The sequence below is a fragment of the Cricetulus griseus genome, chromosome 4 (assembly GCF_003668045.3).
Source record: "Cricetulus griseus strain 17A/GY chromosome 4, alternate assembly CriGri-PICRH-1.0, whole genome shotgun sequence".
In the NCBI taxonomy this organism is placed as follows: Eukaryota; Metazoa; Chordata; class Mammalia; order Rodentia; family Cricetidae; genus Cricetulus; species Cricetulus griseus.
Window position 1 is genome coordinate 156,733,967 of NC_048597.1, and position 12,394 is coordinate 156,746,360.

Below are 12,394 nucleotides of genomic sequence, written 5' to 3' on the forward strand. Positions count from 1 at the left end.
GAGGCCACCCGGAGGCCAGGCCTCGGTCAGATGAACGGAAAAGCAAAGAGAGGACCGCAGAGTCTGAGACCTTTGCGCGGAGGGCTGGAGTGTGGAGGAGGGGAGCGGGAGGGAGTACAAGGAGGAGGGCGCTGGGTGCGGAGGCCCCACCTTTCATTCCAGCGCTGCACCGGCCGGGGCGGGATGAGTCAGGACTGGCTGGCTCTGCTGTGCACCTTCCCATAGGTGAGGGACTCGGACCTCTCTGGGGGAAAACTGCGGTGCCTGCTCGCCCTGGCCTTGGCCTTGGCAGGGTGCTAGAACCCTGGGTCTGCCGAGTCTGGCCTTTGGGGCCACGGCTGGCTTTCCCTCATGTATGGTAAGAGCCCTGCGCGCGTGCTTCCACTTCTCCTGGGCTTACAGCTCACAGGTAAGAACTGGCGGGCTTCTAGAAGTTTTTACCTTCACCTCCCACTCTATGTATAGACCGAGCTCACGTCTTGAAGAAGTCTCAAGGGCTCTGTTGGGAGCTCGAGACCCGGCTGCATTTCGTTCTAGTTCAGACTTCACCGAAACTTGAGTTCGGTGGGTTCCTTTGGGGCAGTGCTTTGGGCAAACAGGTTTAGGTGTGTTTGGCCGCTCGTGATTCAGGCACAGACAGGGCTTTCTGATCTCAGGTTACACACCATCTTTGTGTGGCTGCTCTCAGCCTCGGGCTGCTGGCTAGAATTGGCCCTTGGATTTCTGTGGGAGGATTTTGTCTGCGACTCCCTGCAGCACCACGGAGCAAAACCTAGATTATCAGAGCGAGAGCCCTGCTGTGGTTTTGAAGCTGCCCCAATGCACACACTGCACTTGTAAATACACCACGTGGTGTAAGGTTCCAGAGGTGCAGGCAAGCTCAGCTGCCGGGGTGGATTAACCCGCAGGCTAGTAGCAGTCCCAAGACTACATACTGGAAAACGTACCCGCTTGGAGACATTTTTTTAAACACATACTTTTTTGCTTGATCTTAGAACTGCATGTTTGACCAACGTTTGAATTTTTGTTTCTATTTTATATCTTATTGACTGATGTTTGTAGTTTGTGGCTGTAGTTCTGAAGTTGGTACTGTGAGGCTGTGAAGAAAGTGAGAGCACTAGGTGGTTAGCAGGGCAGTACTTTTAATTGGTCCTCGGGATGGGAGGGTCAAGGTTGTGTCTAGGTGGGAGTGTATTCAGACTCCCGGTGAAGTGAGTTTGGAGATTGGCTTCTTTGCAAAGTGTCAGCTTTTTTTTTCTTAACTCTACACCCTTGTTAACTCTTTTCCTTCCCTTCCTTGCAGCCCTTTGTCCTACAGCAGCTGTGGAAATTTACACCTCCGGAGCCCTGGAGGCAGTCAACGGGACAGATGTTCGGTTAAAATGCACTTTCTCCAGCTTTGCCCCTGTGGGTGATGCCCTGACAGTGACATGGAATTTCCGTCCTCGAGATGGGGGCCCTGAGCAGTTTGTAAGTAGATTCTTATCACCTTCCAGCAGACCCTTGACTAGGATGTATTCAGGCAGTGATTCTCCAGGGTCAAAGACCGTTTCACAGGGGTCTGCTAAGACCATCGGAAACCGTAGCTATTTACATTATGGTTCATAACTACCAAAATTATAGTTATGAAGTAGCATGGTTGGGAGTCACCCCAACATGAGGAACTGTATATTAAAGGGTCGAAGCATTAGGAAGGTTGAGAACCACTGTATTAAGACATTCCTTTTTTTTTTTTTTCCCCTTTGCCTTCCCTGTGTTAGCCACATGCCCGGGGTTAACTTGGGAACCAGTTCTTAGGACAGATCGTGATAGATTAAAAAAAAAGGGAAGCAAGGGAGTGTTCTGAGGAGCTAGCTGGACTGTTGCTCAGACTTGCCTCCTGCCTCGGACAGAGTGGGAGATTTCATCCTCTGCCCCTCTGTAGGTGTTTTACTACCACACGGATCCCTTCAGTCCCATGAGTGGACGGTTCAAGGACCGGGTGGTCTGGGATGGGAACCCTGGACGGTACGATGTCTCCATCATCCTCTGGAAGCTGCAGTTCGATGACAATGGGACATACACCTGCCAGGTGAAGAACCCACCTGATGTCGATGGTCTGGTAGGGTCGATCCGGCTCAGCGTGGTGCACACTGGTAGGTTTTGGGATTTAAAGCTGAACCAAAAGAAAAAAAATGCCATCTTTTGTGATGTTGTCAGGGAGGAGGACCTGGGCTTCAGGGCTGGGAACTTCAGAGACTGAAGAGTCCTGGAGTGAAAAATAAAGGCTTTGTTTGGTCCTGGAAAGAAACAAAGTAATGCAAAGAGATCTGAGGAATCTGTGACAAGAATGGCTTTCAGATGGTGAAAGGGACCGGAAGCTGCTCTGATAAAAAGACTCACAATAGTTGGCACACACTATCTCATTTAATCCGGACACACTATCAGTAACGGTCCCAGTGCTTACTCAGTGCTCCCTGCTCTCAGGGGCTTTACACGATACATTTTATTTATTCTTTTAAAAACAATTCAAAAATTATTACAGTATGTGCACGGGTGGTTTTCTTGCATATATGTCTGTGTACCACTTAAGTGCCTGATGCCCATGGAGGCCAGAGAGGGTGTCAGATCCCGTGGAACTGGAGTTACAGATAGTTGTGAGCTACCGTGTGAGTGCTGGGAATCCAACCCAGGTCCTCTGAAAAAGCAGCCACTGCCCTTAACTGCTGAGTCATCTCTCCAGACTCATTTATTCTTTATACATCTCATGAGCTGTATATCAAGTGTCTCCCATTTTACTAACAAGGAAACTGAGACTCACTAAGTTTAAGTCTCTTGCCCAAATTCATATAGTTAGTAAATGAGGTCACTTCAGGCTCAAACTCCACCATCTTAGACTCTCAAACTGTTCTCTAACTAGTTTACTGAGTTGCCTGCATTACATGGTCAACCTGGAAAATGATGCCAGGTGACAAGGAACATGGATCACAACATTTCTGAGTTGGACAACTGGGGGTTGAACCCTGGCTACTTGTGTATCAATTATACATAAATTTTACTTTTGTCATGAGTATGGTGAGAATAATATAACAAAGATTTTGGTGAGGACAAAATGATGCAATGAATTTATGAAAGTCTTTCAAAGTCTGAACTGTACTGAAAATTATAATAGCTACATGTATCCAACACTTATGGGCAGGCACAATTTATAGGAATTGTTTTATTTTTATAAGCACTCAAGAAATGAATATTGTTCTGTCTTAACATAGGAGGAAACTGAGATTCAATAAAAATAAATAAGTAACCCAGGTCACACAGTTAATTAGATAAAGCTAGCTCTCTTGTGTGTGTGTGTGTGTGTGTGTGTGTGTGTGTGTATGTGTGTGTGTGTGTGTGTGCGCGCGCGCGCTCATGTGCATGTACATGAGAGAGAGAGATAGAGATACAAAGTTTTGTTATCTGAGAAAAGATTTCTCAATATAGCTCAGGCTCCATCAAACATGAGATCCTCCTGCCTTAGCTTCTTAAGAGTTAAGGTGGTTTGTGTTCTTAGCTAACACACAGCATTGTTTAAAACATCTTAGTATAGCAAGTAGTATGATTGTCTCCTGTCACTATTACCTAGATCAGTTTAAAGCCATCTTTCTAAGCTCTACCAAGAGACAGCTGTTTGGTCTACATGGATCATTTGAGTACTGAAAGAAGTAATATCTTCAGCCTCAGTTGTTTTTGTTTTTGTTTTTGTTTTTTTTTCTGATAGGTTAGGTTAAAAAAACCCCAAACCACAAACAAAAACAGCAGAAAGCAAACAACAAAAACAACACAAAGACCAGCAGCTGTTCAACATATCAGCATCACTTTTTTTTTTTTTTTGAGAGCCTATAGAAAGCTGTGGCTCTGTTTCCCTACTTTAAGAAATGGAGGTACACTTAAACAGACTCCCCATTCTCTATTATATGTGTTTTGCTTGCACATATATCTGTGCATCAATTGTGAGCTTGGTGCCTGCAGAGGCCAGAAGAAGGCACTGGATCCCCTGGAACTTCTTCATCCTTCCTGATGGATTCTAGGCTGGAAACTCCTGACACAGACATTCTCTTGATGTCCTTTCTGGCTCTTAGGGCTTATTGCTTTACTTGCCTGTCTTCCTGGGGATGGCACACACACACACACACACACACACACACACACACACACACACACACACAGAGCACCTTGGGTGTAATGCTTGTGGCCTTTCATTTCTATCATAATGACACAGTAGGCACTTTAGAGCCTGAATGGATGAAGGGGTGAGTAGTTTGGCAGGACTGTGTTGGACAGAGTTCTGACTAGGTTAGCAGTAACTTGAATTACCGGCAGTTTAACTGACTCAGTGGTTCTCAGTGTTTGGCTGTTGTCACCATCACCTGGAAGACATGTCCAAACGAAGACTAGATGGCTGGATTTACCTCCCCCCCCCCCAGTGCTTCTGGTCCAGCATGTTTGGGGTAGGGCCTGAGAATTTCACTTCAAAGCTCTCCAGTGGTGATGTCACTGCTTCTGGAGTCACGCTAGAGAAGCTCTGATGTAGTGTGTGTGTGGGTTTCCCACTGCTGCCAAAGGCTACAGCATGATGTGCTGTTTTAATTGTAAAAGTAGGAGAAAGGAAGATGCTGGTTAATGACGAGATGCATTATCATTGCCTTTAGATTTCACTTCACTCACTGCTCTGTCTTGTCTTCTTCTGCTCGCAGTGCCCTTCTCTGAGATCTTCTTCCTGGCTGTGGCCATTGGCTCTGCGTGTGCAGTGATGATCATAGTAGTAATTGCCGTGGTCCTCTTCCAGCACTTCCGGAAAAAGCGATGGGCGAAAAGGGCTGATAAAAATGAAGGGATAAAATCGTAAGTCTGAGTGAGCACGGGTGGGAATTTATTTTTGACCAAATGTGTGAGAGGCTCTATTTCACAGGACAGATAAATTAGGACATGGGCAGTAACTTTACAAAAGGCTTCTTAATGCGGGCTTGAGAGATGACTCCGTGGTTAGGAGCATAGACTGCTACTGCAGGGGACCTGAGTTCAGTTCTCAGCACCCATATCTGGTGGCTCATAGCAGCTTGTGACTCTGGCTCCAAGAGGACACAACACCTTTGGCCTCTGTGACCACCTGCACTCACGTGCACAAACCTGCATCCAGACAGACACGTGCACACACTTAAAAAACAAAATAAATCTTTAAACAACAATAACAAAATCCAAAAGTCTTCATAATTTTACACAAGCTCTCACCAAAGAATTTCGTTATTATGTGAGCTTTTGGTGCACATGAAGCTTTAAGAAAATCCTCTGTAAAGGGAGGCACACTGGTCAGAGCTACAGGGTGAGGCACCCAGCAGTCACTGAGTCAGTGGCTAGGAAAGTTTGCTGTGCTGACAACAAGTGCTCAGTAAACATTTTAAAACTGAGATAAAATTTATAAGCTATAAAATTCACCCATCTTGGACAACAAGCTGGCTTAGCAGTTGAGAACGCTGCCTGCTCTGGTAGAGGACCTGGGCTTGGTTTCCAGCATTCAACTGCTTGCAACTACAGATCCAGGGGATCTGACGCCTTCTTTTGGCTTCTGTGGGTTCTGCATTTACATACTCACAGGCAAAGCATTCAGATAAAATAAAAATAAACAGACCTTTGAAAGAAAATGCACACTTTTAAATATACAAAGTTGTGTAATAATCACCAACTCTAGAACCTTCTAAACATTTGCCCCTGAAGAAACTCCCCATCATCTCCTCATCATCACCCCTCCCACCAGCTCACAGCTACTCACCTGCTTTCTGTCTAGCAAGCCTCTGGGATCCTTGTGTCTCCACCTCCCAGCACTAGGACTAAAGGGATTCACTACCATGCCTGAGGCTTTTTACATGGCACCAGGAGATCTGAACTTAGATTACATACAGTTTGCACACTCAACTATCTCCCTATCCCCATTCTTTTTTATGGCTGTATGATATTCCACTATAATGGACACACCGCATATTGTCTATTCAGTTGATGGACATATACTGTGTTTTTTTCTCCTTTTGGCAATTATAAATAATATCAATCACTATGAACATACGCTACACAAATTTTTGCGTACACATACTTTCGATTCTCCCAACAATGAAGGGACAATTGCCAGGTCATTGGTACTATTGGCTTTTTGGAGAAATTGACAAAGTGTTTTCCCATAACAGCCAATACACTCCTATCAGCAGTGTATAGGCATTAGAATTTCTCCTCGTTCTCACCAGCATTCACTTTTGATTATTGCCCTCTAGTGGATGTGAGGTGTTATCTCAGGTGATTTTGATTTGTATCTTAGTGATGACTGATGGACCCCCTCCTCCTCCCAGGTGTTTAGTGGCTGTTTACCGAGCGCCGCTGGAAATGTATGTGTTCAGATAATCTGCCCACCCTCAAACTGAGACGGATGTCTTCTTATTGTTAAGCTGTAAGGGTGCCTTGTCTCCTGTCAGTTGCATTATTACCTGCAATTGCTCCCATTCTCTGAGTTCTCTTTGCTTCTTGAGTATTACCCAATACGACACAAAAGCTTTCAGTTTTGATGAAGTTCATCTCTTCCGAGAATTTTATGTTTTCAATGACATTCTTACATTTATATCTTTGATGTATTTTGAGTTAAGTTTTGTATATAATTAAGAGTCTCAATTCATTCTTTTGCATTCGGATTTATAAGTACCCCAGAACCACTTACTTATTTTAACTAGTAAATATTTATTGAAATATGTGTAATTGATGGGGAAGCATCTAAGGAACCCATCAATGGCATTCAGGTTTAAAGAGAATATAATCAATAAAGAGGGTTTCTAGGCCAACTAAAAAAATATTTTCCCCTTTTTGCAAAGGAGTGTAGACATTAGAAGTAAAATATCATGATGACGTATAGGTGTGCACTTTAAACTTCAGTCGTACTATATTAGATCTTCTGGGATGTGTCTGAGTTCAGACTCCTAAGACGCCTGGGGGCATCAGTATTATCACTTACACAGCACTGGCAGTTTAATTGTCTGTAGCTTGAATGGACTTCCAAGTGTCTGTACCTTTTCCTAAAGCATGGGGGTGGAGGGGGGGTGCGGGGAGCTGGAGGGCATGGAGGCTGGGTACCTCACCTGGTGCTGCTATGGGACCTGCCGCCTTTGCTTCTGTCTTGCTCATCTGACATGTGGTTTCTGTTCCTTCATTATAGAACAGAAGAGGAAAAACTCAAACAAGAGAACAAGGTCTCCATTTATTTGGAAGATACAGACTAGCACTGCAAGGTAAGGTCCCATGTGGGTGACTTCTATCTTCAGCTTGCTCGGCGGTTTAGCATATCTCCCACACGGACAGATCTCTCTGGTCACTCTACATGGCTGATGACGTTCCAATTCAGAAGCAGAGGCCAGGCAGATTCGCCTCCTATTAGCTTTATAGGTGGTGACTCTCCCTTTCCGGGCCTTGTGCATGTGATTAGGAAGCCAGACTACCTTTAAAGCTGAGAGGAGTCTACTTTTTGAGGTTTGGGGATTATATTAACCACCACCAATAATGAACTTCCAACCTGTGAATAAATCATTTCAGTGTGTGTGCATGTGACAACCTCGGTGCCGTCTGCCTTGTTTTTTGTCTTGTTTTATTTTCTGACAGTCTCTCACTGGCCTGGGACTTGCTGTTTGAGCTAGGCTGTGTGGCCACTAAAGCTTCTCTCTGTCTCACCAGTGCTGGGCTTCTAAGCATGTGCCACCATGTCCAGCTGTTTACATGAATTCCGGTGATTGAACTCAGGTCTTTATTCCTGTATGGCAAGTGCCTTAACAACTGAGCTCTCTACCCCAATAAATAGGCTTTAATGAGAAGATTAATATCTGATGGTTTGGTTTTTATTATAATCATTTTTGGCATGATGGAAAGTGACCTAAGGATCAGAGGGATGGCTCCGTTGTTAAGAACACTTCCTGCTCTTGCAGAGGTCCTGAGTTCAGTTCTTGGCACCCACTTGGTGGCTCACAACCCTCCATAATCTGTTCTAGGGGACCCACCATCCTCTTTTGAGCTCTTTAGGCACAGCACACGTGGTACACATACAAATATGCAGTTAAAAAACTCATAAAATACAATAAATAAATCTGAATAAAGATTAAAGAAAATTTAACAAATTAATGTCATGTGGTCTCTGACAGAAGATACAAATTTAAGCAAATTACAAAAATGAGGAGGCTGGGTTTGGCATGGTGGTAGTACTCCATTTTAATTCCAGCACTCAAGAAGAAGAGACAGGCAGATCTCTGTGAGTTCAAAGCCAGCCTGGTCTACATAGTGAGTTCGAGAGCAGCCAGGGATATATAGTGAGACCCTGTCTGGAAAAAAAAAATGGAGGTTGTAATTAAGATTTTGAATATGAACATGAGTGTGGATAGTAGGGCGTTATTAGGTGTATAATGATATTATGGTTATAAAGGAAAACAGGTTTTTAAAATGCATGTTATAATATGTAGAGGTAAGTCTATAATTTAAAAAAATGTCAGCCATAAAACAAAGCAATAAATAATGCCAAAAAGAAAGGAAAAACTTTCAAAGTAGGCAATGCATAAATTCTACATACTGACTTCTCTGCTTTCCTGTATGTTGATTTAATCAATGGGGGAGGGACATGGGACACAAGCATATTCGTGGTCTGTATATTATGCAGGTGTCCACGAAAGGATCTTAGAAAAGACACTGCCAGTGTGGTGGTACACGCCTATAATCCCAGCACTTGGGAGGCTGAGGCAGGAGGACTGTTGTGAGTTCTAGGCCAGTGCTGGCTACATCTGTGAGTGCCAGGCCAGCCAGGGCTACGCAGCACAGCACACAAAAAAGACACTGGATATGATAACCATGTAATAAAGAGCAGGAAGCAAGCTCTTTGAAATTAAAAATTGAATTAGTGGGAGAGGAAGTTCAAGAATATTTTCCATTAGGAGTTGATTATGGATGCCATGGGTATGTATGTGATGGGCACTGCTAGGTATTGCTCTTACACTCTTTCCAAGGACATCATCCTTTTAAACTTTTGTATTCCAGGAAGCCGAGGATTTTCAAGGACAACATTAGTAGCCCTTGAAGTCAATGGAAACTTTTCCAGTGATGACCTGTCATCCCGCAAGTTCTGCTGCACAAACCTGCCTAGATGAGCAACGCCCCTGCCGAGCAGCTTAGGGCTCTTCCTGAGCAGACACCACTAGACTCGTGTATACCTTCAATATGGGGATTTTACCTAATTCCAGAGTGCAAATGTGTATTAGCTTTTGCAAACTGGAAGTTACATTTTTGTCCTTCCACGTGCCTTATGGGGTGTGACTACTGTGCTCCTGTGTGCATTGGAATCAAAGGGCAGAAATGCCAGCTAGCCTGCCTGCCGGGACACTTCTTCTCAATTTTGGTTTCTTTAGAGCAGCCCAGGGGGATGCTAGAGGGTCTGGAGAGATGTCTCAACCTTTAGCAGCACTTGTTTCTCTTACAGAAGATCCCAGTTCAGTTTCCAGAATTCACATGGCTCACAGCCATCAGTAACTCCAGTTCTAGGGGATGTGACACCTTCTTCTAGTGTCTACAGGCACTGCATACATGTGGTACATGTACATACATGAAGGCAAAACCCCCATATGAAAATAAATCATAAAAAGGTGAGCTAAACCTCCCAGCCATTTTTGATTAATAGCGGATCCCAAATTCACACCAGAAGTCTGATTTTCATGACTGTCTTTAAGTATTAGACACATCTTATTTAACTGAATTTGTTCAGTATCCTAGGTTTAATGACAATTAATACAAGGTTTATAGTGACAGTGTAAGTCTAAGCATAGTAACTACAAAGGTCACGGGAACACCAGTATACATACCAGCACATGCTACCAGGAACAATTGCTCACCGCCATTTTTATGTTTTATTTTTCGACAAGTTCTCGCTATGTATCACTGGTTGGTCTAGAACTAGCTATGTAGAGCTGGCCTTAAAGTCAGAGCCCTCCTGCCTCAGCTCTCAAGGGCTGGGATTGAAGGTGCACCACCACATCCAGCCTCACGACAGGTCCGTACTGAATACAGAGCTTACTTACTGTGTTCTCCCTCCCACAGCAGAGCCCATGCTCATTCCAAGACTGGAGTCCTTAGGCAGTTTATTAGAAGGCTTTGTGATATAATTAATTGTATTACAACTTTAAAAAAGATTTAGACTTGTAAGAAAGGCCAACCCAAAGCAAATAACCTTTTTGTTCAGTCTTACAAAGACGGTGAGTTAAAGTTCTTTTGGTTTTAATTCACCTTATTTTATCTCTCTCTCTCTTTTTTTTTTTTTTTTTTTTTTTTTTTTTTTTAGACAGGGTTTCTCTGTAATAGTCCCAGCTGTCCTGGAACTCTCTGCGGATCAGGCTGGCCTCAAATTCACAGGGCCAGCCTCAGCCTCCTGAGTGCTGGGATTAAAGGCGTGCACCCCCCCCCCCCCCCCCCCCGCCCCAACTAGTTACCTTGTTTTAAAGATAATTTGGCAGGAACCAAAGAAATACCAAAACTACTTAAATGTAATGAACTACTTTTATTTTTCCCTTTATTTTTCAAGTGGGCTATGGAAAAAGAGGGATGATTTCTCCTTTGTATCTAGTTACTTGGTGTGTGTGTGCTGGATCCTCCTGGCTGGCTCAATTCTGCATGCATGTACACACACACACACACACTCACACACACACACACACACACACACACACACCAGAGTAACTTTGGAGAAGAAAGAACACCTGAAAGTTTGGGTTCGGGGTGAATTTTTACAATGTGATGTTTTAGTCCTCATTAGACTGCACTGCACAGGTTATTTCTTTTTAACAAACTGGAATTTCCAATAGATTATATTCCTAGACACAGGACCTTGACATTTTACTCAGTCTTTAAATCAAGTTGGCATAATTTACATATGAATTTGCCCTGGAAATTCATTCCATACCTCTCATTCTGCTTTTTATATTACCTTTAAAAAGTTTTGGCTGTTCTGGGACTCACTTTGTAGACCAGGCTGGCCTAGCCTTGAACTCACAGAGATCCCACTGCCTCTGCCTCCCTAGTGCTGGGATTTAAGGTATGTGCCACCACATCTTTTTGATACCTAGTTTTGAACTACAAGTTAGATCTGTATTTTCTTCTGTTCTTCATAATTGACCATTGTGAATATAACAACTGGATGTTTCTTTAAATGATGGCTCGTGTATGTTTCATACGTGTAAGGAAGTAGTTAAAAACTTCTCCAGCAAACTTTCACCTTGTGTCTTGTCTGAATACTCATCGGGTATCACAGCCTTGTTCAGTGTCTTCTTCCTAAGAGCACTTTTGTACTGTAACTTATTTTTTATTATGCCTGAAGCATTGTGTAAATAAACCCTTAGTAATAAAGAATTATGAATTTCATTATTTGCTTACATACTAATCTGTAAAGCTCACATAGCAGTTAATAACAAACAAGGGGGTATGTCTTATCTTTGCTCCAGTTTTCTTAGTAGACAGTAAAATCAGTAATGGATGGAATTAATTTCTAATATATATATGATTTCTATAGGTTTCTCACGTTGCTTTGGAGAGCTTGGAAATGGGCAAAATGATACCACACATTTGGAAGATTCATTTCTTGAATCTAACCCTAACCCTTACCAGGGTCTTACTATGAAGCACAGTTAATCTTGGTCCTCCTGCCTTAGTGTTGCAGATCCTGGGTCTACAGGCTTTTGCCACCCTACCTGGCTTAGTTTGGGGACTTCAGAAGCAATGGTACTAGTTTTCTACTCTTACTCTCCTCTTAGAGAAAGCCTCCAATTTTCAAGTCTAGACTTTACCAGTTGAAAATGTCACAGTTAGGAAATATTTCTAGAAGTGGAGGCTTTTTGTTCCTGTTGCACTTATATTGACCATAGTGGTTTCAGAAGAATTGGGTGAATAAATCAGTCAAGTCCTGTACCGTCTTTTTCCAGAGGATGTCAGACCATCTCATTGAACGTCAAGTATCGTGATAATACTCTTCTTACTTTTGCAGCGCATTGACAGACATACCCTAGCCTCTTCACCTCGAATATACACTGTAATGATTTCATCACTGCCATTGCAGTACTTTAATAAGCATCCAATTCTGGATGATGTAATGGCTACATTAAAAGGAACAGGAACGATGAGGCTTGCATGAATTTACCACAGGGTCCAAAAAAATTTATTTATTCTGACCTTATATGCTCGCCTATGTCTCCCTGAACCTCAAATGTATGAGAATTTATTGTAAAGGTTCAATTTAGACACTAGAGATAAAATTTATGAATTACAGCCTGGTCCTGGTCCTGCAGAAATCTATAAAAATAAAAGTTTCCCCAAAGTTTATAGC

General features: G+C 43.1%; 1 protein-coding gene across 1 annotated transcript; it reads left to right on the plus strand.

The window, feature by feature from the left end:
- The first annotated feature begins 351 nt into the window (after nt 1-351).
- Mpzl2 (myelin protein zero like 2) lies at nt 352-10,226 on the plus strand. The gene is made up of 6 exons (XM_027412000.2): nt 352-409; nt 1,304-1,470; nt 1,925-2,135; nt 4,716-4,863; nt 7,211-7,283; nt 9,067-10,226. Exons 1-5 carry the CDS (start codon nt 352-354, stop codon nt 7,272-7,274), a joined length of 648 nt encoding a protein of 215 aa, XP_027267801.1. The 3' UTR covers nt 7,275-7,283; nt 9,067-10,226.
- Nucleotides 10,227-12,394: the final 2,168 nt, after the last annotated feature.

Coding starts and splice junctions, on each gene's coding strand:
- Mpzl2 (XM_027412000.2), top strand. CDS start 352: ATGTATGGTAAGAGCCCTGCGCGCGTGCTTCCACTTCTCCTGGGCTTA. Junction 410..1,303: donor CCTGGGCTTACAGCTCACAG/GTAAGAACTGGC, acceptor CCTTCCTTGCAG/CCCTTTGTCCTACAGCAGCT. Junction 1,471..1,924: donor ATGGGGGCCCTGAGCAGTTT/GTAAGTAGATTC, acceptor GCCCCTCTGTAG/GTGTTTTACTACCACACGGA.